Consider the following 27750-nt stretch of genomic DNA (forward strand, 5'->3'; position numbering starts at 1 on the left):
TACATTGCATATGATTTTAAAAAAATCCATTAATATGTAGTCCAAAAGAGAACGCATCCAACGCTTGTGTGGCATTGAAATAAGGAATGAAATCTAAGCACGTACTTTGTTTTCTGATACTGTTACAGTACAGTCCAAAGAAAGGACTTAAAAATAATACATAAAAAGAACTTTTGTTGTCTTTTCCCTTTTTGCAGGCACATGCTATTAGCTATATTAGCCTGAGCTTTTTTTCTGTAGGGTGTTCTCACATCTGGTGCTACAAGATCAAAGGGAGCAACTTAATACAGGAAACTGTTCTGGTCAACCAAATAATGGTCATTAGTTGTGATCTGAATGTTACAATGCTATATACTGTTATACCCTGCAGGAGCCATTAGTGTTTTACAGAAAATATAAACAGACCCTGACGCCAGATGAATCATTTTTAACTATAATCTTTCCAAAAAATTATATGTGCATTTGATATATTTTGGTAACATAATGTTTTCTTTTTACCTGTAAAAACTTTCCTTTTGTGGACACCCATATTTTCCTACACCTGAAATGTTCAGGGTACACAAAGGGCCCTGAGAGCTTCTAATAAACTCAGTTTCACCCTAAAACATAACAAGTTGCCAGATATAGGGTCACAAGCATAAAATCTTAACAACAATCAGAGATATTTTCTCATTAAGGGGGCTATTTCAAGACCAGGGTCCCCAAATTGAGTTTGCATGTTAGGGACCCCTGGAGCCACTTCCATGGCAATGAGCATTTGAGTACTGCCAATTTGCTCTGTGTTGTGGTGCCCCAAAACTTCAAGGCTGTGTTCAAACTGGTGGTGAGGTTGCGGTGCGGATAACCCTTCCTCATGCCATAGAACTCTGCCTATGGGGAGACACCCAGTACCGCTCCCTGCAGCCTGGAGGCAAATCTGCAAATGCTGTGGTGTGCCTGTTAAACATAGCTAACAGCTATCTTCTGTGAACCCCAAGTTCCCTGAAACAGAGGGATGTTGGCAACTGTAAATGTGGGAGCCAGTAGGAAACCCCTCTCCCCCCCTTCCCCATTAAAATGTTATACCTATCATATCATGCTACCCTGGTACACATAGCTATCCCCTTACTCTCTATGAACCCCATTTTCTCTGTAAAAAAAAGGAAATATAACTGCAAGTGGAGGACTCTTGTGGCTAACACCCTCTAAAATGTCATCACTTCAGCGCAAGATACAAAAAACTATACCTGTCATTCCATCCTCTTTAACTGTAGAAAAAGGCAAATGTAGGATACGTGGAGGACTCTTGTGGCTATCCCCCCCCCCCCCCCCCCCCCAACTAAAATTTTATCATTCTTGCCATACCTGGTGCCCTGTAAATGTCTGCTTATGTTCTTTGAATCCCAATGTCTCCTTAAAGGGGAGCTGTAGGTATAATAAAATGTAGGATACGTGGAGGACACTTGTGGCTAACTGCCCCTAATTTTTTTTTTCCTGCAGCTCCATCACAAGATAAGAAAATCTATAGCTATTATACCGTGCTACCCTGTCACACATAACTGGCCACTTACCTCCTGTGAACCCTAATTTCTCAGGAATGGGGAGATGTAGGGACCTGAAGATGTAGTAGTAAGAACATTTCCCCCATGGCTATCTGTCACATGAATTCCATTTCTCTGGAAGTATCTATTGCTAAGATTTTGGGGTACAAAGAAGGTTAGTGCCCCCCTATAACTGACAGGATGCATTGTATGGTGTCGTTTCTGGTCTTTGGTACAACAATGGTGAGCAGCGAGCAATATATGACCGGCCAGCACTGTATGATAGCTTTAGTTTTGTATCTTTTATTATTAAAATGATCATCAAATGGTGATTGCAGAAATTCTTTATTTGTCATTTCTTTAATTGGTGCATGTACGTTAAGGTAACTAAAAACATTTCAGTTTGATTTCATTTTAAATTAAATCTTTTCTAGTTTTAAACATACATATTTAATATTGGTTTGCATTGTGGGCCACGAGTTTTATCTCAATGTCAACAACGACACTCAGATGAAAAAAGGTTGGGTACCACTGATCTATAGTATTCCTTCGCTTATTAAGGGGCAGATTAACTAAAGCAGCACAGACTGTTAATAGACACTCCAAAAATAAAAGAGGGCCAGGTCCTGCAAGGGTGCAGGGGCTAGGTTAAGTAATTGACGCTTCCTGAAGTAGTTTATATTACCAGCAAGTTTAATTGCACATTGCAGATTAATAAACACTAATTTATGTGAAGTAAAACAAAGAAAGCAAGTGTTTTAAATACTGTATATTATTGCTGCATTTTTGGACTGGAGGAGTATCTTTAAATCATCCTAAGCTCTGTTTACCATACACATTATTATCCATGTTACAGAACTTTTGAGTCTACATTAGGTAAAGTATTTGTAAGTAATAGAAGTAAGAAAATGACCCAAATCAATTACTGTCCAGTCAAGCGAAGATCATACTCTATGTCTATGACGGCCTGATCCTAGGGAAAGAATTTATTGTTCTGATCTAAAGGTCGATGGTTTCTTGGTGCACAAATATTGTGTGTGTTTATGCCACAATTATTAATGTATGGCAAACTTTCTTGTTGTACTAACATCCAATGGCCTTTTATAAGTATTGTTTGACCTTTTATGTGTCATAAAACTCCAAAAACTGCATATACACACAAACCCAGTAGCAAACTTACCTTGCTTATATCAGGAAAACTGTTATAGTATGCTGTAAAAACACAAATTGCACATATCTATGTACTGGAGAATCCATCCAAGTGGCTATAGAAGACAAATACAACCTTCCTCTTAGGAATCCCATATACTAAATTGGTGTTCCTGCAGTTTTCCATGAGCATGTAAATGAATTGCACCTGTACAGTTGACTGTAATAGAAAATGATAATACACTTACCTCTGTTTGTGTACTGTATTTTTGCAGCATTGGAGTCTCCATCAGACTGTTCGATATTTAACTTTTTTTGAAAATATCAGATGCATTTGATCCCTGCCATAAAGTATGGCTCTATCTTTAACAAAGGGGTCAGTGGGAAAAACCATAACACACAACCAGGGACACATACATCTGACAATCCTGGAACAATAAGTTAGGCAGTCTGATTGCAGGTCTTTAGTGGAGGAGACCGAGGTCACTGAAAAGGTAAGTATAATACCTATTTTATTAGTAGGTACTGTGTTGGACAAATTTGGAGTAATGGTAATAGTGTATCTTTGATAGCATGAATATATTTTCTGTCCCTTATGCAATACCAAACCTGTCTTCTCACAATGTTTTGTCCTTTAAGTTTAGGTCTGCTAACACGCCAAGATAATAATACTTGTTAAAAATGTTAGTGGTATTAAATTAGGTTCTTATCTTTGTAGTAAGCTGCTGCTTCTCAAAGTCCAGCTCTTTCCATGTATGTGTGCCACAATTTTTATTTTGTAATGACACTCTGTAATGATCTCTCCATAAGACTGAATCAAGTTTGTGTTCAGCAAGTGTGAAAAGCCAGACCTGATGGTGAAGAATTTTTGGTGCTACAGAGCCCTTACAATGTATATCTTGGTGGATTGGGTATAGGACATGAAAAAGGGGACTAGAAACTGGCATTGGAGCTGTTAGGAGACACACATCTGGCTGGTCATACTGAACTGTAAGCCACTGCAATCCAGTGTGCATGGTTTACTACCTCCGACAGCATTAGCTTTCTGTCCTCTGCTCTACTCTGCAGTTCAGCACCCCCAGTTTCTCTTTAGCTGTGCATGTGCCTGTCTCCGCATCCCCTGCTCATAAACTGAGGCTGTGTGCAGCTGAAGGGGATTTCAATATATGTGATATAGCCAATGAGCACACTTGTTCCTAGCTATTGGCTACTGATCCTTTAAAGCTTCTCGGCCCCTAGGCAATAGTTGCCTGGTATAGTGTTTAGCCTGCCTAATCTAGTGGTGGTAGTTATCTGTTTGATTACCTGTTGCTATCTCTGCCTGTTTTCTGGATCTGTGATTTTTTGGTCCCTAGACCAATCTTTGCATGTGACCCTGACTCTGCTCCTTTGGATATCCTAATGGATACCTTATTATAAGACTGATAATCTATGTATGACGCTTGCCTCTGTTTATGGACTTGCCTCTGCTGGGCTTTCCTGTACTGCAAGTTTGTGGTAACTGACCCTGGATTGTCTGTCTTTCATTGTGAGCCCTGTCCTGCTTTTGTGAACTGCTGTCCTTTGTCAGTCCTCCTAAGATCCTGGGGGGAACTGTGTGCTGGGACGGTGCAACTAGCCTCCAAAAACAGGGTGTTACTATAGGCAAAGAATGCTGACTTAGAATGGGAAGTAGCACCTGGTGAGCACTGGCGCTGGACCAGGGCCTTACAGTAGCCCAACATGTGTAACTTAAAAGTCAAAACAGCAGATAATGCCTCCTCTTTAAGAGCATATACCTGTGCTCTCTTATTATTTTTTTCAGCCTCTGGAATGGGAAAAAAAAAAACAAAATTTCCTCTGGGCACTGAGAAACACAACATTTTTTCCCACCTTCTTTTGATCCAGCATTGTCACCCAGATGTAGGGAGACAGTTCTTAACTTTCTGTATACCACAACTAAGTCAACATGAATCTTGCACAGAGGTTGCTTTCTGCATTTCCAACAGATGAATGGAGCGGCAGGTGACAGATGGAGAGTTTATATTGCCAGGAGACTGGGTATTAAAGTGGATCTGTTGCTTTCCCTGCATGGATAAGCACAGGTTTGCTGTACAGACAAAGAAGCAGTTGTTCCTTCTTTGATTAAGCCATTGTTTGAACTAATTAGTATCAGTTAAAAATACTAATTTATAAATTAAAGGATTTGTAGTTATAAACCATGACCGCAAGGCTACTTGATTCACCAAAATTATAGTCAGTTAGACACTGCTGGCCCCCCTTTTAAATGCCCCGATTGGCGAATGCTTTTGGTAAGCACTTTATATAGGATGCCCCTTTTTTGTCATCAAAATATATAAAACACAATGACTGCCTAACAGTGGGAGTGAATATAAACATTTGCTTTTATTTGGCAAATGTTTTCAATCCTGGACCAGATCCATTCCAGATTTGCTGGACCACCCAGGTTCTCCCATGATAGTCTATCTTTTCCAGGCATTGGGAGCTTAATAAAATTGACCCATTGTGTGCAGCTAAATTGGTTGTCTCACTTAGTAAATTGGTCTGTTTTTCTTTTTCAAAATGCAGGGCAGGTGCCTGCTTTTAGGGTTAAAACTCTACAGAAGGTTTTATATATATATATAAATAAATATCATTGTTTTATTTTCCCTGAAAAAAATGAATTGTGGTCAAATAAAAGAACTAATCACAAAGAAGTCATTAAAAACCCCATTTGTATGATTTCCTTTTATGCTGATGATCAGGACAATCATGTTGAAGGCTCCAGCAGTAGTCTGCCATCATGTGTCTATCCCATCTGCCCTGATACCTTTTTTCCATCACCTTTATATCTTGATGGAACCTCTCCTCTTATTCCTCACTGAAATCACCAAGGTTTTCTGGAAATGTATATTGCTCCAATATATTTTTAATTTTAAACACCTCCATAGCAAGTAAATTAAGTCAGCATTGTATGAACTGAATCTATTGCAATTTCCTTTCTTCTAAACGTAGGTAAAAAAAAATGGGGGTATGATAAAAGTAAAGGAAAATATGGTGTCACTAAGGCAATATATCCCCAAGGAAAGTCATAATGTTCATATACAGAGCAGACAAGAAATTATTATCACAATATTCTCACTACAATTTATTAAAAAAAAATACTTTTAATATACAAAAAAAAGAAAACAAAAAGGCCCACAAAAACATCAAACAAACCTGTATCTACAACTGTTCTCATCCCTTCTAAGATCGGTCTGTCATTCACACACCTGAAACAAACATGCAGATAACTTTGTGATAAGTTGTGTGACAATTGGCTGAACACCTGAGCTGTATCCTTATTGTGGGTCTAGGGTTCAGAGGATATTAGGCCAAGGATCATAACAGCAACCAGGCAAGCTGTATATGTATATACCGTGTTTCCCCGAAAATAAGACACTGTCTTATATTTTTTTGGGCTTCCAAAAACACACTAGGTCTTATTTTCAGGGTAGGTCTAATATACTTTTTTTAATGAAAAAAAACACTTACCATATTCCCAAATTCCCCTTACAAATTCCCCTTCTGATCACTCTGTGCTTTTTTTCCACTGTTCGGCAGTTAGGACATGGAACAGCAGGTGGCGCTGTGCCGGCTTCTTTCGCTTTGCTTTACAGACAGGAGAAAACACGATGCTGGCAGAGGAGAGAAGAGAGACATGCTGCAGCCAGAGACACACGCAGGATCGCGTATCAGGTGAGTATATTATTTTAATTTTTTTTTTTTAACACATTTTTAAGGGCTCACTAGAACTAGCCTGGTTACATGCACTTCAGCTTCTGACAGGCGAAGTGCATGTAATATCACTCCGCCTGTGACAGGAGCCGGAACTACAAGGAAAGCATCGGCTTGTGTGGCTGTGTGTTAGCCTGCTGTGTGTACGCCCGCTGTCTCCCGCTCGGTGAGTACTGTTTTAATTTATGTTTGCTTTTATTTTTTTATTTTTATTTTTATTTTTCTACTAGGTCTTATTTTCGGGGTAGGTCTTATATTAGGGCAGGTTGGGGGAAAAGTGCTAGGTCTTATTTTCGGGGTAGGTCTTACTTTCGGGGAAACACGGTATATATATAAGCAGGTCAGATATGGCAGCGTCCAACATCATTTGGTACTTGATAACTATATATAAAAAACAGTAACTATCCCAGCACTTTAGATCTTGGCAGAGGGCGGTTTTGTAAATGTAAAAATATATATCATTGCTAGTAACATTTTTTGAGTTGATTACTTTTATTCTAATCTTGTTAACTTTATCCTACTATAGCATGCAAATCGAAGGGGAAAATGACAACTCACATAATTTCTGCTGCGTTGAAGAGCAATCATAAGTGTAGTTTGCAGCTTTGCTCTTGCCTGCTAACAAATGGCCCCAAAAACTCAAAATTCTGAAATCAAATATAGATCTTCTGTGTTGTCATTGCTTTTTTTATTTATTCATAAAATGAAAACAATCTGACAGTTTTTATTAAACAATACTGAGTTTTACTTTGCTGTTCATCTTGATATGCAAAAAGAAGAATGTTTTATTACAAAATTTGAATAGGATGCGTAAAGCATCTTATAAATAACAGTACTTCCCCGTGGCCTTATATACTCGCAGCATATTTTTCAGGCATTAGCGGCAGACATATGACAGCATTTAGGAGGGAAAAAAATATGAAAACCTAGTCTAATATGTGGTCTAATGAGGTTACTACCTTAATTAGATTTTTCAGTACTAGGAAGCATGCCAAGTCATTGTTTGGTTAAAAGAGGCTGCGGCTTGTGGAAGATAAAAATAAATGTGTACCAGGAATAAATACATTTTTTTAAAACCCTCTGCCAAAAAATGTATGTAAATCTATTTTCATAAATATAATAAACCAATTATATATACACAAACTTAAAACAAATGTTTTAAAGTAATTTTGCTAGCTGATGTTGCTATTAATTTTATTATCTTTTATTTATAGCTTTTTTCCTATTTAAAAAAAAGACATTTTAGGACATTTATCTAATTAATGGCATGCAGCTACTGAGTTTGAGTTGCTAGCTTTAATTCTGTAAGAACTTTCTAAACCTGACGCTAGTCATACACATATTCATATTTTATCATTTTTCTAATTGCAGAATGAGTAATAATGGACAGTTTGTGCAAGACCAATTTATTTTTTTAATATTGTTTTACTCAAATAAAGCACATATAAAAAACCCCACAAATATACACTATTAGATGATCAAGGAATTGCTTGTCTCACCTCTGTCCTGCAGCTTGCAGCAGCTATTGCTTCCCTTTGGCTGTGCAGCCTGAAATACACTTTCTGAGCATCCCCGACACATTCTCTGAGGCTGTGAAAAGCTGAGGGAGTTTAGGAGCAGATTACTCCCTGGCTGCATCCTGCCCTGCCATTTGGCTGCTATGACTTATTAGTTTTTCTGCCCACAGTCCCCAGTTGCCTGGTTTTCCTTGGCTGACTTGCTCCTGGTGTGTTTATCTGTTGGTTTTACTGTTGCTCACTCTGCATGTTTCCTGTCTCTGTGATTGTATACTGCCTAGACCAACCTTTGCCAATAACCCTATCACTGCTTTGTCTTGGTCTTGGATACCTTGTTCCGCAGCCTGAATACCTGTGTACCTGTTTTGTTGACTTTCTTCTGCTGGAATCTCCTGTTCAGCTTTTTCTATGGGCTCTTGGTCCTCAGTCTTTCCCCAGATGCCATCCTTTGCACACAGAAGTTCTGGCGGCAGCCATGTGCTGGGATGGTAAAACTAGCCTCCTGAGGCTGAGCTGGGGCTTGCTAAAGGTGAAGAGTGCAGCGAATGATTGGGGCACTGCCGTCTGCTGAGCACTGGTGCCAGACCAGGGCCTTACATACACAAAGCTAAAAAAACATTTTTCACATTTACCACTGGCCTATACCTCATACTCCTATACTCTTATACCCGTATTCAACTCTAACCTAAAACCCACTAAGGATCAAAAGGAAAACGATGATAAAAGTAAAGAAAAATATGGTGTCACTAAGGCAATATATCCCCAAGGGAAGTCATAATGTTCATATACAATTTAATATACAAAAAAAAGAAAACAAAAAGGCCCACAAAAACATCAAACAAACCTGTATCTACAACTGTTCTCATCCCTTCTAAGATTGGTCTGTCATTCACACACCTGAAACATGCAGATAACTTTGTGATAAGTTGTGTGACAATTGGCTGAACACCTGAGCTGTATCCTTTTTGTGGGTCTAGGGTTCAGAGGATATTAGGCCAAGGATCATAACAGCAACCAGGCAAGCTGTATATGTATATATATATATATATATATATATATATATATATATATATATATATATATATATATATTATTAAGCAGGTCAGATATGGCAGCGTCCAACATCATTTGGTACTTGATAACTATATATAAAAAACAGTAACTATCCCAGCACTTTAGATCTAAGTAATTGATCACTATTGGGAGCTAGATAAACTTCTGAAATGCAGATTTAGGTCTGAAAAAATAATGACTTTGTAATTATCTGCTAAAATATTAACATAAAACATTTTTTTTAATAATTACAAATAAATGTGCTATATGACTTTATATAATACAGATACTTCAGCTTTACATTTTTCAGTATTTTTACATATATAAAATTTCTATCTTTCAGGGTTTGTTAAATTGGTAGTTTGTCATTTAAACAGATAATATTAGTTAGGTTTAGGTAACATGTATTACATGAAGAATTACAACTCTCACAGTTCAATGCAATTCGAAAGGAATCTTGGGAATGCTGTATTTCAGATGCCAGTGGTTTTCAGCTTTTTAGAGTAGCAATTATTTTTCATGCTGGGACCACCTATAATTACTGTTAAAATGGCCTGGTGTTAATATAACAAAATGAATAAGATTATTATTTCTTGATATAGCACAGCCATAGTGCTTAGTAGACTAATTATACTGAATGGGGAAGTTATCAGGATGGCAAGAGGGAGCTGCAAATGCCTTCTTTTTGATAAAATTGCAGTTTACATTACTGTTGTCCTGACCCAGGTACAACAAAATACTTAGTATTCATTGAGTTATTACCTTAAAGCACATTTTTGGATTCCTCTTATGCACATGTTGTTGCCTGATGTGTATAATCTACTCCTAAACTATGTGTGAAAGACCCTATTTGCAGTAAGAACGGAATGCCATCTGTGAACTCAGCATGTGTTTTTACACATGTGGGCTGGAGCTTAGAAAGCCTCCCTCGCCATGTTTTTTCACTGAAGCAAACTATACACAGTTTTGCTAACTTCCCATTTAGTGGTTATATTATTATCCCTGTCCAATGAAAACATTGTTACACCAATTTACCTTTAAATACTTTTTTATTGAGTTTTTTTCAAAATATACAAAAAAAATAAAAATAAAGACAAAAACCATATAAAACAAAAACATACCAATATTAATCATAATATAAATGAAAAGTAAAATACAAAAAGAAATCTAACAATATCTAACAATATAAACTAAAACATACAGAAAGGATAAACAATAGAGAGTACCCGAGACTGTTATTACAGATAAATACTACTGGGTTTCATGATTGAAAGAGTCTATGGTCTATGCCTGAGGTTGTATGGTGTTCTAGCCAAGGAGTCCAATCTTTGTAAAAAGTGTGTAAAGAGTCATTAGCAATGGCAGACATTTTTTCTAAGACCATGGTGTCTGAGAGTCTAGATAGTACTGCTTGAAAACTTAACGAAGGCTTCTGCCATGCAGCTGCAATCACTTGACGTGTGGCCAGAAAAATAAAAGAGAGCAATTTACGCTGATTCCTAGAAAAAGTAGAACCTATATTGTGTAATAATGCCATCCAGGGGTCCCTCTTAATAGATACATGCAATACTGATGTTATATAATTAAAGACTCTTATCCAAAGCTTTTTAACCACAGGGCAGTCCCACCAGATATGGCGAAAGGTGCCGAGTTCTCTACAACCTCTAAAGCAGCGTGGATCACTCCCATTTGCAGATTTCGCAACCCTTACTGGGGTAAAATACCACCGAAATAGCAATTTATAAGCATTCTCCTGCATTATTACATTTGGAGAGCAAGTGGCGATGTTCTGCCATATTCTTTGCCACTCTTCCTCGTCCATTGTTGAACCCAAATCTGTTTCCCATCTTTCTACATAAGAAAGAGGGTAAGTATCCATGTTAGTTAATGAACGATAGATCATAGAAACCAACCCTGCAGAACTCGAGCCTCGATAACAACAGGCTTCAAAGCTGGTGAGCCTTAATGGAGAATCTGTCGTGTGTTTCAATAAACTCGTTAGAAAATGTCTAATTTGAATATATCTGAAAAATTCGCCCGAAGGCAACTTCCACTGTTCCTGCAAATACGCGAAGGACCTGATCCCAGAAAGCGAGAACAAATCATATACATATCTAACAGGCCTCCGAGCCCACCATAAATAAGCCATTGGATTCTCATATGCTGGCGCAAAAATAGGGCAGTGTACAATGCCAATAAGGGAGTATGAGCTGATATCAAGCCTGCTGAAGTTTTAACTCTATCCCAGATACCTAATGCGTAAGACAACGTGGGATCAGACACTAAAGGACGTTTTGAAGGGGGCAACCATAAGAGATTGTAGTTACACCAATTTGGATATCAATGTGGCTATGCACCTGAAAAATAATTTGATCATCACTATATAGGGGATGCGTATAAATAGTTTGATACAGTTATTCTTTATTAATTCTCAGCCTGCCTAGGAACGCCCACTCCAAACTAACATCCACCCATTAAATTTTTTTTTTTTTATATTTGCATAACTCTGTCCTGAATCAAATCCACTGCATATGAACTAAGTGTTATTAGGAGTACTGAAGCAGGGTTCTGTGCTGTTCTCAGGAAGCTATGTACAGCATGCACGTTTTAGCATGCTAATGATGGGAAAATGCAAAATATATGCAGAATAAAGTTTTAGTTGTATTTAATATATTTTTAATGTGTGTTAATTCAAGGCCATAGTACAGTTTAGTTATGTTCTAATGCAAGCAATAGAAAATAGGTCTGGAAAAACAGATTACATAATTGACCTTTTTAGCATGTTTCTGTGAGAAACTATTGTACTTTATGTTGTATTCTTGCCAGATGACAAATACATTATCAAAGGTAAAAACCTCTGTTGTGCAAAAAAATGCAAACACTTATGTTTGCAATAGTATGTTTTGTCTGCTTGAAGCACCAGAGTGTATTTTAACTTTGAAATAAAGTTAAAGCTTAAGCTACATACACACGTCCAATTGTTCTCGCCCGATAATCGGCTCAGGGCCGATATCAGATGAGAATCTGATGTGTGTACAGCGCCCGTTGTCCATCAGCCCAACGACCGTCCTGGTGGATCCATGAACGATGGACTACTAACCATTCTAATGCAAGGGAAGGGGAAGAGAGCAGCAGGGTGTTGCTCTGGTGTTCTCCCCCTCCACTCTCCAGAACGGTGCTGTATGTATAGCAATTCAGTCCTTAGTCTTGGGAAGGATCGTGAAAGATCCTTTCCAACGACAATAATTGCACGTGTGTAAGCAGCTTTACACCTGGCTTTCTTTCAAGAAGCTCTAATCTAACACCAACTTTACCCTCCTGATCACTGTCTTTCTTCCTATCAATTCCTGCTCCATTATTTTACCCCATTCTTCAGCTGTTTTCATTATTTGACTAAAGAGAAATATTATTGTGTCCATTATAATCATATTAGATTCCCTGAGATGCACATTTCTAATACAGCAATTGAACCAACAATTGAAGATCTTGCAAAAAATGTTGAAATTAAGTTTATTTATTGATGTAAATGTGAATATTTATGGTTCGAGTAACTGGTTTTCCAAAAAAATGGGTAATCCTAACTAATATAGAAATTACCCTACGTTTAAAAGTAGCATTGGTTATATGAGTTCAATTAAATGGGTACAGTAAATTGCAATTATTGGCATTACGATGATACAGTTAACTGCATAAAGCAGGACATTATCCATCACTATGATGGGCACTTATCTTTACGTTTATTTTTTGCATGTTTCCATGATTAATGGCTAGTATGCCCATTTCCTCACCAACTAACCAAATATATAATCAGTAAAGTGTATGAAAATCAAAGTTTCCCTGTCATATAGCTGAAGCAATGCAACATTCTGTTGGTTACTGAACCCAGACTCCTACTCAGTCTAGAGGTTCTTAGTATGTAAATCATATTAAAGAGAAGGTAATTTTTTAATTAACAAATACGCTATAGCATTTTTAAATGTTTCTAGGTTTTTTTCCCAGGCATAATAGGTTGTAAAGCATAGCATTATGTCTATGGAGAACCACCTTAAAAAGCCTGTGTGATTCCTTCAAGGAGGCTAGCTGTACTGGGTTTAGATTTCATGTACACCTTTAATGAATAATATTTGTAGCTATTGGCTTAATTGTTTTGTTTTAAAAAGAAAAATATTGCTTATGAAGTTAAATCTCCTCTTATAAAAAAAATAGTGGTTTGTTAAGGCAAAAATAATTTAAGCAGAAAAAATAACCTTAGGGTTCTCCACAGGACATTGTTTATTTTCACTTAGATTGGTTACATTATATTGCCCTTTAATTTTAAGTATTAAGTATTTACTTTTCTCTTTACTGAGATCTACTCAAAGTTTTCCACACTCTTCAGTGTATTGACATTGGTAAACTGAATATTTGTTTTAGCATCACCAGAAAACTAACACCCAGGCCCTAGAAAAGCCTTACTGCAAGTCTTGTTTGTCAGTATTGATTGATACTTTTATGAAAAACTCCAGTCTTAGATCTTCGTGATGCAGAAGTAAGACCAACCCGCTGTGTAAAATAAAGAGTCCTCTTTTTCTTTGTCTACAAGTGGCAGGGGACTACACAAACTATTGGACAGACACTTTGGGAACAAGAAGACGAGATGAGGCCTCCATGTTGCTTTTGTGTTAAAAAAGCAGTCCACTTGGAAATTCTATGGCTTTTGATAATTTGGCTTTCTTTGTTATTTTTGGAGTAGCTTGATAAACAATTGTGGTGCAGTTGTTGGGGACAAATTATTTTAACCCATCGGGACTGGTTTGGTATGAATAGGAAAAACATGAATAGGAAAAGCTAGAAAACCTTTAAACATTTGGGTTCCATTACTGCTATATTTACATTTGTGCTTTTATAAGAAAAACAACAGCATGTGACTAAAGAAATAAATTGGGGCCAAATCTACAGTGAACAAACCTCCAGGTTGTCTTCTAATGAATACTTGTTAAATGACACTGCTTTGTCTTGCCTTGCTTCTTTTGACAAGATACAGGAAAAGCTATTCCTGTGTTTGTAATAAAGTTAGCTGGACTGCAAATAAAAGTTAGGATCTTATCATTGAAACCCAAGACATGGTAAAAAAAGGGTAGTTTTTTCAGTGTCCCTATGTTTTATTTACATAGTTAACTTCTCTGTAAGGTGGGCTTCTGTTGGTTACAAATTATGATTTTTTTTTTTTTTAAAGTTAAACAAATATACTCTTAGATTGCCTTATGCAATAATTATTCTCCCCAGAGCATTATGTGATTGAAGAAAGGAAGTAGCATGCAGGAGCATCTTGTAGCAATCAATTGCACATCATTAGAGAATTTTGTGATCACGTGGGATTGATCACTACTAGATGCTATTTGTGTAGCTTAGTCCATTGGGAGCCATTTGTTCCATCTGCTCAACACTCATTTGCTACTTTTAGCAATTAGGTGTCAGTGATTTTAGTTGTACAATTGTGCTAGTAAAATCTTTAAAGTAGATCCAGCCTAATGAGGTGACTCCCAGCCAGTGGCAAAATCTCTCAATTGCAAAGGATTAAATCGCCTATTTATTTTTGCCCTAAATCTCTCATTAGTAAAAAGATCTAATTTTCCATGTAACCATGGCCTTTGGAAAATACAATATTGTTTTATCAAGATATTAATGTTGTATTTGTACTTGATCTTCATCATGTATTTTTACTTACCATCTAAAGATACAGAAAATCATGCACATAAAAGCAAAGTGTCATTGGTTGCTACTTAAAATAATCTGTGTGTTATGGATAACCCCAAAGGTGCCACTTGTAATAATTCATCTTCTACTGGAACATTTGTCTTTTATTCTAAAATGATCAACTTGACAATATGCTTAAAGCTTAAACTGTTTGCAGGAAATCTTTAGTTTTGAAATAAACAGGTAGTGGATATCTCTCTTCATGATAAATAGCAGTCTTTTTGAACATTTTACTCTGAAATCATTTTTGGTCTCAGTGAACCTCTGCTGTAATTTCTCATATATGCAGCTCAAGATACATTAGTGCAATCTCTAGGTAGTAGAACACAGGCAATGAAAGTTATTGTGTTACCTTACTGTAGAGGTCAGTACAAAATTCCCACTACATTGGTGATCAGTGGGAAAATACTCTCCTGGAATATAGTGGGTGGCCAGTAGAGAAAAGCTTTCATAACATAAAAACATTCACTGCCCAGTCACAAAACATCACTGTTAGTTCTAGCCTGATATTAGGGCAGCACGGTGGCTCAGGGGTTAGCACTCTGGCCTTTGCAGCCCTAGGTTCCAGGTTCGATCCCCAGCCAGGACATTATCTGCATGGAGTTTGCAGGTTCTCCCCGTGTCTGCGTGGGTTTCCTCCCACATCCCAAAAACATGCAGTTAGGTTAATTGGCTTCTCCCTAACAATTGACCTTAGACTACATTAATGACATATGACTATGGTAGGGACATTAGATTGTGAGCTCCTTTGAGGGACAGTTAGTGACACAACTATGGACTATGTACAGCGCTGTGTAATATGATGGCGCTATATAAATACTGTATGATAATAATAATATTGGCCAATCAGGAGCTCACAATTAGGAGGGTATGCGGTCGAGTACAACTTTTAAAGCAAAAGGTGAGGTTTGCATGGGACTTTGGTTCATACATTCAAATCTGTTAATTATCTTGACATTCAGTTTTCATTGAATTTATTTGTTTATTATATATAGTTTATTATAAATTCCTCATTTATTTAATTGAATGTTCATTTTGATATGTTCCAGTTTGTCACATTCTTTTATTTATTTATTTTTTTTTAAGTTTTTTTTTTATAAGCAACCAACAATAAAATACAATACAGAAATAAATGCTAACATATGACACTAAACCAGTAAACGGCATATTACAGAGTATAGGAGAAGCACTAACATATTGAGTACCGGCCGACAAATATCATCACAGACAATATCAATCAGTCTGGTGCAAAAGGAAGTATCCAGAAGGTGTCAGGCATTACTATAACAGTATCAGACACAAATGTGCATTGGTCAAAAAATAGAAAACCTTGTTGGTTCCTGTTTTTTTTTAAGAAAGAAAAGAGAGATAGAAAGAGAACAGAGAAGATTAGGGTACTAATCAGGTATGTTGTTCACCCTGGCAATCCATTGTTTAATTGTAGGAGGGACGGTATGTTTACATTCTTTTATTTTAAAATTATTTAAGCATAGGACCTCCTCCATTGTTTAATTGTAGGAGGGACGGTATGTTTACATTCTTTTATTTTAAAATTATTTAAGCATAGGACCTCCACAATAATTCAGAATTTTTTAACCTGATGTTCCCATAATTTCCAACTATTTGCAATATAATGTTCTCCCCAATCAATCAAACTTTCCTATAATACTGTCCGGACCACCTCTTTTATAATATAGATGTGCACCCCCAATTAATGCCTGTGGATAAACCGTACAATGAGGGACCACTGAAAGCCTCCATGAGTGTGTCTACCCATTAGAACGAATTGGGGCTTTGGGCACAGTATGTAGAGCCAAGGACCATGCCAAAAAGTGACTGGATTGGGGAGGAGGGTAAGTACTGTATTATCCCTGGTGGGCTGCACCCAGTGGAATGGGTGATTTATTAAAGACAATTTTAATAAAGGTGAAGTTGTCTTTAAGGTAAAACAATACATTAAAGCTGTTTTAACATCATGATGACTATTTTAATGCTACAATCCACCTGTCTCTCTTAAATAAACAAAGGACATCTGCTTGGCTTATGTCTGAATAAGAAGAAGAAATTTGAAATATTAGCTGAGCTACTTCCTTTCTTTTCATTCAGAGACAATATGTTTCTACTGCTGCAGTAAACTGTCACTGGAATAGCAGAAGCTGTATAATCACCAAATTAACAAAGAGTTTCACTGTTGTAATATACCCTAAAAATTGAATAGTTAACGAGGCACAATTTTTTTTTCTTTTTCTTGGATAAAGTAGGGAGGGTATAACTCCTTTCAAGTTTTTATTCTTTTCTGTTTTAGATATAATTTAAGTAATTTAGTGTACAGTAAAGGGCCCTTTAGAGAGAAGGGGATCTGGGATAGGCCTGTACAATACACAATACATTGATAATTCAGGTAGTTCACTATCCGGATAGTTCGCATTGGAATATAACCTCTATGTAGGACGTGTCTCTGTAAGTCTCATGTTTTTAAATCAACTTAGCGGAAACCAGTGGGGATAGAGCTATAAGATCTGCTTTGGACAAATACTCACACTGTGATTTATTGGGAAAAATGGCAGTATAAATGAGAAAATACAGGTCAAATTATACCAGGCATGTCAAACTAGTGTTTTTGGGGCCAGTTTCGAAAGGACTATATGTGGACCCCAAAAAAATATTTTGAGCATGTTTGGTGTATTTATTCTGTAAAAGATATGCCAAAAGACACTACACTAGGGCTACGTACAGACGTCAGATGATTCCTGTAGGGTAATCGCCTCAGGGCTGATATCGGACGAGAGTCTGGCGTGTGTATCGCTCTTCGTTCATGGATCTGTTCTGGTAGATCCATGAACGTTGAACGATCGTAATGGTAGTGAAGGGGAGAGAGCACAGCCCTGGGCCTCCCTCCCCTCTCTATAAAACAGAATGGTGCTGTACCTACAGCGCTCGTTCATGCATCCTTTAGTCTTTTGTCAATGGAAAGGATCATGAAAGATCCTTTCTAACTACAATTATGTGTAATGCTTACTCAGAGTAAGTCTGAGTATTCTTTTTAATACATTAAGTCTGCACTTCCTTGCATAATTGTTGCATAAAGTGCACATGCATTGCTTTCACTATACGTGGTGAAATGAAGTGTATTGCTACAGTGCACTGCTGCATCTGTTTCTGTCCGATTTTGTCCATTTTGTGTCAATCAGCTTTATTGAGTTTTCAGAGAGAAATAGACAAATATACATAACAAACATTAAAACAAAAAACACCAAAATCTTATTAACCCGTAACGGCATTGGCTTCACATGAGCATAAAATACACATCTTAAATACGGCATGATTTTGTCCATTTTAATGAATGTAGTCAGCATCACAATTGATATTATTGTACGTCTCAGTGTTTCTATTAAACACACAGCACTGAAACTCATTTAAAGTGGGACTGAAGCAATAAAGAGTCATTTCACAACCTAAATGGTATTGTCTGTGCCAGCACCAAGAAAAATCATATTTTGGATATGTGCATGTAATTTTGTTTGTATAATATATACATGCATAAAACTGTACTGGGTTCAGGTTGCACAGTTTGTGTGCAAAGTTGTGAAAATGTTCAATACCTACACCTTCCTTTCCAAATGTATTGAATTAATTCAGTCTATCTTGACCATTTTAACATGGGAGAAACAAAGGGAAACTGAACAACTTTTGGAATTTTAGGGAATCCCTGCTATTACTATATCCACAGCTCACAGAATAATATTGTGGTGGTGAGTTGGAAGAATGGCTCTCACATTGCTGGCCAGTGACAAGACTGTCACTCTTACAGATATCCAAAAACATCATTGGTGTCAGTTAAGCTGACCTGGAAGCACAAACTGCTCATTGTTCAAAAAACACTTGGCAACCTCTGGAGGAACCCTGGTTGTGAAACACTGTTATAGTGTGTTGGAGTGCCTCTAAAAATGAATTTCACTACAATGTAGTATCATACATTGCAGGAAAAAGTAAGAGTGTTAATAGGTCCTAAGTTAAAAGCCTATGTAGGGAACAGGTTTGGAGCTATAGATAACTGAGACACTGATTTGCAAAAAATCACTAGTCCAGTTTATATCTCTATTTTGCCTGTTACTACAGATACTATACTGAAAGTTTTTTCAAGGTATTGTGACTACATGTGTGCTCTCTCACTGTTCACTAGTGTCCTTACTACTGACCTATAACACAAAATGTAGAAATTAGCTTTTGCTTACTGTACATTAATATATCTTTAAAGGCATTCATTCCTTGGCTGATGTGTCCTTACCCTTTTTTTAAACTTATTTCTGTTTTTCTGTCAAATACACTGCCAAAATTTCTGATTTGTTTGGCTTATGTTAAAGAATAGCCATTAATGTAGAACCTTAGTGGTTGTGGATTTCAGCGGACCTGTTCTTGATTTTGGCAGTGCTTATCTTCATGACATAGTTGTTGTAGCAGACATTCAGGGTCAAAATAGATTGCTGTGATAAATGAATCATTCTCGAATGTACCACAAAGAATAACTTTTTTTTTTCCGTTCTTTTAGATTTTTATTGTTGGGCTGAGCTTTTTTTCTCTCTGTTTTTTAAAGATAATTAATAGGAGAGGTGACATGATTCAAGGATGTGGAAAAGCAAACCTAGCTCAGATATATTTTTCATGTCACATGAATGCTGGCTAAATAATATATGCAGGGGTTCATTTACAGGTATATATTATCTCTCACACATATTACAGAAACTCCTGCTGCCTTCATCTTCCTTCCTAAAAGGCGGTCACCAGCTTTGTTCAACTTTAAAGAAGAACTAAACTGATAATTCCCTCAGTGTAGGAAAATGCTCCTTCTTGGGCATGCACAGAATAACACACAGAATAACATGCACAGAGTAACATGGGATGCGTTCCGTAGGTATCCCTGGAGGCTCCGCACTCCCATTCAGTTTTGAATGCTGCGTTGATCAAGACAAGAATAGGAGGGACTTCACAATTTTTGTTTAAAAAAAGGGTGTTGCAGTTAAAAAAAATAATTTTTACTTTATATAAAAATGTTGTCTACCCTTTTATGTAAAGTAAAAAATTTAGTTTACGGCCACTTTAACTAGAGTAGACCCAGACATGGGGTGTTAGACCAGGGATCTTGATCCTGTGCATGCATTTACAGAAGCTTTTATATTTTAGCTACATAATCCTGCAACATAATTAGGAGTCTATTTATAAAGCATTGAACCTGGCAATCACCAAATATTCCCTGGTGGGGAATCCTTTGTGTTTTCAATGGCAATGACTCATTCTCCACCAGAGAATGTTTGGTGTATGTCAGATTCACTGACCAATAGACCAATAAGACTTTTTAAAATACAATTTTGTGTATTTCTTATTGATCTGTATTTATTTATGCAGCCTTGTATACATTGGTTGACTCTGTTTAAGAAGAATTAGTGTTAGGCTTTTTGCTGCTTTCAAAAGCTATGATTTATTACCAGTCAACTTGAACAGCTTGTATGCTTGGTCATCTGTGTCTGCATTACCTTACAATATATTGATTGTGTTGTGGTGCTGTCCAAACCTGCCGTTCTGTCCTTTTGCATTGTTAAATAGGATTCCAGCTCTCACAATTTCACATGCATTATTCAATATTATAGGGTTTAATGTGGGGTTCAGAAAATCTACAATCCACAATTTTTGGTGCCCCAGAGGTTAGGACTCTGCCCTTTGCAGCACTAGGTTCCAGGTTCGAATCTTGGCCAGGGCACTATCTGCATGGAGTTTGCAGGTTTTCCCTATGTTTGCATTGGTTTCCTCTCACATTCCAAAAACTGGCTTTTAGGTTAATTGTCTTCCCCCCCACACTGACCCTAGACTGTGGTAATGACATATGACTATGGTAGGGACATTAGATTGTGATCCCCTTTGAGGAACATGTTAGTGACATGACTATGGACTTTGTAAAGCGCTGCATACTATGTCAGCGCTATATAAATACTGGATAGTAATAATTATTTTTGTTTTTTATTATACTGTAGATTTCCCTGTTTAAATTCTCTGCAATGCTATAGTATGATTGCATTGTTCATAGAACATATTATGCTTCATCCTGCTATTTTACAATACTGATTAAACCAGTTATGTGGCTACAATTTACAATCTCTGAACTATGCTTACACTCCCTGCCTTAAAGGAACTACATAAAGAGGTCACTGCAATAATCATTCTAAAGTTGCCTCACCTTAAATTCATTATAATGCTTACTGGTCCACATACAATATCTTAAAGCAGAACTTTCTCTGAATTCTTAAGTAAACTGCTATCTCTGTCCTGGTTCTAGAATATACAGCTTGTCAGGTTGGTGTTCGCATCCTCTACCTTTAATACTGACCCAGAATGAGTATACAACTTGGGTCTTCAGATAATTGTAACACAATTTATCACACAGATAACTGCATGCTTGTTTCACTGAGACTGAAACTACTGACTCCAAAGATTTATATCCAGGCAATCTTGTGAAATGTAAAACAGAAGACCCTTATAACTGTTTTAAGTTTGCTTAAAAAGTGTTTTTTTAGGTTGTTAAAAAAGAAAAAAACTATAATATAAACATCGGAAATAATTTTTTTGGTATGCCAACACAGAAGAAACTCTGTAGTTATATATATTTATACAGCAACATGTGCATTAAATGTGTATATTAAAGGATATCAAGGGTTTGACTATACCAGTGTTTTTACCATGAGGGAACCCTTAAAATAACATTAGGGTCTTAGGGAACCCTTGCTTTAATTACTTAATTCACAGTATATTAATGTAGTGGTCTATAGGAAGAATACCCTTTACATTGGTAGGCAATAGGAAGAATGTCACCCTTACAGATAGCCAAAATGATTACTAATGTCAATGGTAATTTACCTGAGGGGCACAAAGTCAGGAAACCCCTGGAGGAATCCCAAGGGTCTATAAGTACATGAGACCTGTACATGCTAATGATATATTCTTCTTTTGCCTGCTGCTTCATAAGTTGTGCACTGTAGAACCTCTTCACTCTTCCTATTAAAAAACAAGATTTATATAGAGGCAACATATTATGCAGCACTGTACATTAAATAGTGGTTGCAAATGACAGACATATACAAACAGTGACACAGGAGGAGTGAACCCTGCCCAGAAGAGCTAACACTCTAGGCATCTCATTGGAAAGCAAAAGATATACTGTTTCCCTAATGATGGTAAATATCCAAAATGCTCATAGTACCCATGGAATCAATGCTTTTGCTCAGAAAACAGCATTTTTTTTATTTGTAACCAGCATGAAATACTTATTATGGATGATATTGTGACATGGTCCTATTGCAATGTGCCTCCTGAGCCTGTATGATCAGCTTTACGGTAGATGTAACTGTATAATGCCTGTACGCTCAGCTTTAGCTGTAACTATATGCCATCTTTTATTGTATTATTAATGCATATTAGGTTTTATTATGATCTGTGGCTTTTTTTTCTTTTTTCTAATTTGTTTAGTCACTTTTCTTTGTAGTTTCATATGATCCCCATCCAGTGAGGCCTGTGGCTTTGGGCTCCCTATTGAAAAGGTGGCACAGGCTTTTGTTAGCATGTTAGGTATCTTATTACAAGATGAAGAGCTTCTCTTCAATTATTGATCCATTAGACAATTGGCCACACGCTAGCAGGGCAGCAGGAGTATGTGGGGGATGGTGTCATATGAAGAAAGAAGCTCTTGCCCCCTTTAGCTGTGTATGCTCTTTGCTCCTCCCTGGCTCTGGGAGGTGTGCAGACTTGTTTGGTGTTATACTGGGTTTCTTCTGTGCTATGCATAACCAGGCAGTTTCTGTTCTGTTTCTCTTTGAAATGTTTCACATTAAATGCAGCTGAAAATGTTGTGACTTGTCATGTAACTTCAACAGGAAGTGCATAGATTATTACCCTACATTTCAGTGAATGTCAAATTCACTGCTTTATAAATAAACCCCAACATGTTATTTGTGTAAATTAGTATATTCTGTAATGTGCTTAAACTTTGAGCTATTATTTGTGATTATTGATGGCAATACTATGTTTACGATAAGGGCTACGAAGGTATACAATGGGTACACCATCAGCCAATGTGAGTGCACTCACCTTGTACTTTAGTAACCAGCTGAAAGATGATTAGTTCAGTTTTCTTTTAAAATATACAAGGATTTTGTAGTTAAAAGTATCAAAAAAGGTAAACTTTAGAAAACACGTATAAACATATGTCAAGAATTATTTGACATATCACCCAAGAGCCTCCCGGGATGCGTGACATAGGTATCCCAGGAGGCATTGCACTTAAGAAAAAACCCTAAACAAACAGAATTTTTACCTTGCATAAAGGGTTGTCTACCCTTTTATGTAAAGTAAAATTTCTAAGTTTAGGTACGCTTTAAGATTAGATGTACAATCAGCACTTCTTGTTTAAGGGTGACATGACTAAACCCCTGCCTGAAATGGGAGGGGAATGTGCACTCAAGGCAAGCAGAATGTCAAGGTTAGAAATATTTGTAAGAGATTATTTAGAAAAAATAGAATATGCCAATGAAAAACTATAAGGGAAAGCTTATTGATTCCCAATATAAAGAAAATGTATAGAGTTGGGATTTATTGCAATTTAAAAGGAGGCGATTCACATATGTGTGTGTGCAATTTTTGGAGCCTCAACACGTCTCATTAAGGGCCCTGTGAAATACCAAAAGGCCATTGTTTTTAAAAGGCCATAGTCCTCAAATGTATCTTGCATAGCTTTTGTACAGCACACTGCAAGACAATGTATGCAATAACCCTAGTGCTGAGGGTTAGGTGTATATGTTAAAGAGTAACTAAACTGAATAGTGCCTAAAAAAAAAAAATACACTTACCTTCAATCGAGCAGGGCAGTCCAATCCATCCTGGAGTGTCTTGCTTTGGGTCCCGGAGCTGGCGCTGTGGGCGCCACCATCTTCGCCTCTTCAACGGGTTCTTCATCCTACGTCACCTAATCCAGGTATGAGATCGGGTGACGTAGGATGGAAAAAAAACATGCCGATCTCACTGTGCATGCATAGGATCAGCAAATTTTTCTCTTTGTGCTTCCATTCATTCCTGATCACCTAGGCGATCGAGAATTAGGAGGCAGTGCTGGACCCTTTAAAAAAAAAAAAAAAAAATGTTGCACTTAAAAAAAAAACAAACCACAGAATTTTTAGCTTACAAAAGGGTTGTCTACCCTTTTATGTAAAGTGAAATTTCCGAGTTTAGGTATGCTTTAAGTCCACCTATTCACATTGGGTTTCCTATATAAACACAGACATATTATTATATTTTAAGGTGTCTTCAAAAAAATCATCAGTGTGACTTCAACCTATTAACCTTTACAGCAAGCAAACGGTTCTTTCTGAATTACCATCCCTGCCATTGTGCGGTGCGTTGTTTCGGCATTCTCCAACACAGTTTCAGTCAGGATATTTGCCCAGGTTATCATCTAAAGCAGGGCCACTAGGCCATTTCAGGGCTGAGCGGGAGCACACTAGGCTGGACTCTGAGTCCCGTCCTGATGGCTCTGCCCACCACTAGGGAACAACCCCTGAGGTGAAGTCCCTCTCCTCCGTATACATTGTGGAGGACAGGGATTTCCCTTTAGGGAGTGTTCCCTATTTATCGCAGCCGCAGAAGTATCAAGGCGGGCTCCAATAAATAAGGTAGACACAGCAAGGAGGCAGCACCGGAGTTAGGCTGGAACGAACTACCGGCTAGGCCGTATCTGGCCTAAAGGCCGGAGTTTGCCAACCCCTTAACTAAAGCAACATATGAAAGGTGTAAGGGTTACCGCTTTTTTATTAGTAAATTCTTTTTCATTTAACAATGGAAGAATGACACATGGAATAAATATTTTAATACATAATAAGCAAAACGCACTTTGTGCGCAGAGGTAAAAAAAATTGCTATGCTTTATACATTTTTTTTGTATGTTTCTCTACATGTACTTTTGGAAGTTTCTTTCTTGACTTTTGGGGGGTAAACTGGGGGTGCTGTGTATTTTGGGCCCTTGCTTTATATTTACACAGGGCCCAGTTTTATATAAATTCATCCATGCTGGCAGTTTTGCAATGGCAACCAACCCGTGTACAAGGAAGGAAGTCCCAACTAACGATGCCCTATGGAATGTTGTACATTTGGGGCCCTCTCTTTATATTGTAATTGTCAACCATTTCATTGTTTTGATTTGAATAATAAACTTTATTCATCACAAAAACAAAAGTAATACAATCAGGGTACACTCAATTACAATTCCCCCAACCATTCTGGCAAATTAATACATTTATTCCTGCACACTGCGGTGTGATGCCTGAGGTGACATGCTGTAATAATATGGTTGGGAGGTGACAGACAAGGTTCTCCTCATAATATATACATTGCGTGGAGGGCCCATCCAGAGGGGTGCAGGGGAAGCCTCCTCTCAGGTAGCAGCGTCCAGGCCCGGCCAGCAGCAGGCGTTTCTATGGCAGATCTGAGCTCATCAACCTGTTGAGGGCGATCTGGGTGTTTTCGTCCCCTCCCTCCCAGCACCCTGCTCCCATTCATCTGTGCTGTTAGCGTGAAATGACAGCCCTCTTTTGTGTCAGGGTAATTTGTTTATCTACTGCGTGCAGCTCCTACTGCTTCCTCTTTTCTGTGCTGCTTCCCTCCGGCCCTCCTCTGTTTCTGCTCTCGTTACTCAGATCTGCTTCTCGTGCTCTGCAGGCCTACATGGCAGCTTGGTTTCCCCTCCCGCGGCTGGACCGTGTCGCCTGCCTGGCCCCTTCGTCTGATCGCCTGCCACTGAAGCAGACGGGCAACTTGTGAAAGGTAGTGGTGTAGTTGGCTGTAGTGGTGTAGTTGATTGTAGGTGTGTAGTTGGCTGTAGGTGTGTAGTTGGCTGTAGGTGTGTAGTTGGCTGTAGCGGTGTAGTTGGCTGCAGCGGTGTATTGGTGGTAGCACAGGGGAGTGAGGGGGCGCAGGGAGCCAAACTTTTCATTTTATAGTAAGAAAGGGATAAAACTGCTGTTTTTGAATATTTTCTTTTGCCATCCTTAGTCCTTGACTTCCTGTGCTGTAGAATGACCAGGAAGGGAGAGAACATCATGTCAGAAAGTTGCCCTCTTGGTTGTCATAGCAACAAGTACGTACCCCCATCACAAGATTGCCCCTGTACTCCTGATGACAAATTATCATTTAGTATTTACCCCTTTATTTTGGAATAAGAAATAGAAACCTGACCTATCTAAATCTTCCATAAAGTTTTATAGGAATCCATGATGTGGAAGGGGCTCTGTGCAGTAAGTGCCCTGTTAACACATAGGAATAACAAATTGCCCCTATGAGGGAATTGGAGCCTTGAGCTGCTTTCTGTGACCATCAATGTGACTGCAAATCGCCCCTGGGGCAAACAACACGTTCTAAAGACACCGGTGTAATTGTTAATGGCAGAGCTATGTTTTGTATAGACGGAATTGCTGATGAGAACAGCAAACCTGACCACTTATCGGTGTCATTTCTAATCCCCTACATATCCAAAGAGAAAGTTGTGTCCCCTCTCCCATAGCTCTTCATTACACATACATGAGGATGAGAACCACCCGGGCTTTATTACTCTTCTACCTTTACATACTTCAATCATCTCCATGTCAGTTCATGTTATACGTGTGCCTTGTAATAGCTGTGTGTGCTTTGTTCACCAAGGCAATATTCTCTTCCTGTTTAGCGAGTAGAGCAGGGTTACCCTTTTTGTTGCAATGCCAAGTCATTTTTGTTGTTTTAAATACTAATAAACGCTGAACTCTTTGAAGCTTGCTATTGCAGAATGACCAGTTGTGAAAGCCTAGGCGTGATAAAAGTATGCTCAGAAGGGTTACTTTATTTGAAGAAGTCGATTGCTCATATGAATATACTGGCAGACACTTGCTGGAATGGCCCTTGTGTTGTTTATAAAGTCTTTGTAATCTAAAAGTGCTGAAATGAAACGACTCTTTTCTAGGTTTGGCAATAAGGACAACTGATGATACAAAGTCTGTTTACCCAACTAAGATAATCACGATTATTTCATTAAATGTGATCCATCAGAAGTGTCATGCCTGTACAACATCTGTCTGTATAACAATATACACATATGTAACAAGAATTGGATCTGTTATCATTATTTAACAGGATTTATATAGTGCCATCATATTACGCAGCGCTGTACGGGGTTGCAAATGACAAACTAATACGGACAGTGACACAGGAGGAGGAGAGGACCCTGTCCAGAGAAGCTTGCAATCCTGTTGTGTTGTAATAACCCCGGCATGCTTTATCTTTGCCTGTAAATCTAAATCCAAAAACACAAATGTAACATATTGCAGCTTACCAGTCATTAGATGTGTTTGGCTGCATAAAAACAGTACAGAAAATACCTGTTGATCCTGCCAGTGTCATTGTAACCTCTGTGAGCAAAGACAATGTTCTGTTATTGTAAACTCCTAATCCCATCACCCCCTTATGTAATAGAGATAAATAGCTCGCTTCATATATACAGGTAGAAAATTGAGTATAGCCATCAAGACAGGAAATAAAAGAAGCCTTATATGTATACTTTAAGAGCTGGTAATTTAAAATGTATTTCTTTTTACAATTTAAGAACCATTTATTACTTTGAATTATGCTGTATATGGTAATGACTTTAAAGGGACCATGCAGGAAGTGCATGCAAAATGCAGCATTTAGAATGCATTTCCAATTTTCTATATCTCAGCAAAATAGAGGAAACATGTATATTATAAAGCAATGTTTTATGTTAATGATACCTTTCACGCAGATGGCGTGTCTTATGTGAACAAATTCTAATCAGTACCTGCCATATGCACAGGGTTACCTTTGCTCGCAGCTACTGGCCATTGCAGCAGGACAGGTTAGTTCCTATTTGCTAGAGGGTGATGTTCAGGCAGAGATAGTTAGGACTGTTTGACCTTGGAAGTGTACATAATCCCGCTATA

At 37.7% G+C, this 27750-nt stretch overlaps 1 protein-coding gene across 7 annotated transcripts in view; it reads left to right on the forward strand.

The window, feature by feature from the left end:
- Window positions 1-27750, forward strand: part of PTBP3 (polypyrimidine tract binding protein 3) — an 89834-nt gene that overhangs the window by 17651 nt on the left and 44433 nt on the right. The window contains exons 1-3 of one of the 7 annotated variants that reach the window (XM_072404511.1): window positions 25056-25366; window positions 25484-25588; window positions 25817-25901. The exons of 1 other annotated variant lie outside the window; for it this stretch is intronic. Coding sequence is in view for 1 of the 6 variants with exons in the window: in XM_072404507.1 (XP_072260608.1) it covers window positions 25343-25366 (24 nt within the window). In the remaining 5 variants the exon portion in view is untranslated. Of the gene's footprint in view, window positions 1-25055; window positions 25367-25391; window positions 25589-25816; window positions 25902-27750 lie in introns of those variants that run through there. 5 more of the 7 variants (XM_072404509.1, XM_072404513.1, XM_072404510.1 and 2 more) reach the window with 5 other exon arrangements.

Source organism: Pyxicephalus adspersus, chromosome 3 (genome assembly GCF_032062135.1).
Source record: "Pyxicephalus adspersus chromosome 3, UCB_Pads_2.0, whole genome shotgun sequence".
In the NCBI taxonomy this organism is placed as follows: Eukaryota; Metazoa; Chordata; class Amphibia; order Anura; family Pyxicephalidae; genus Pyxicephalus; species Pyxicephalus adspersus.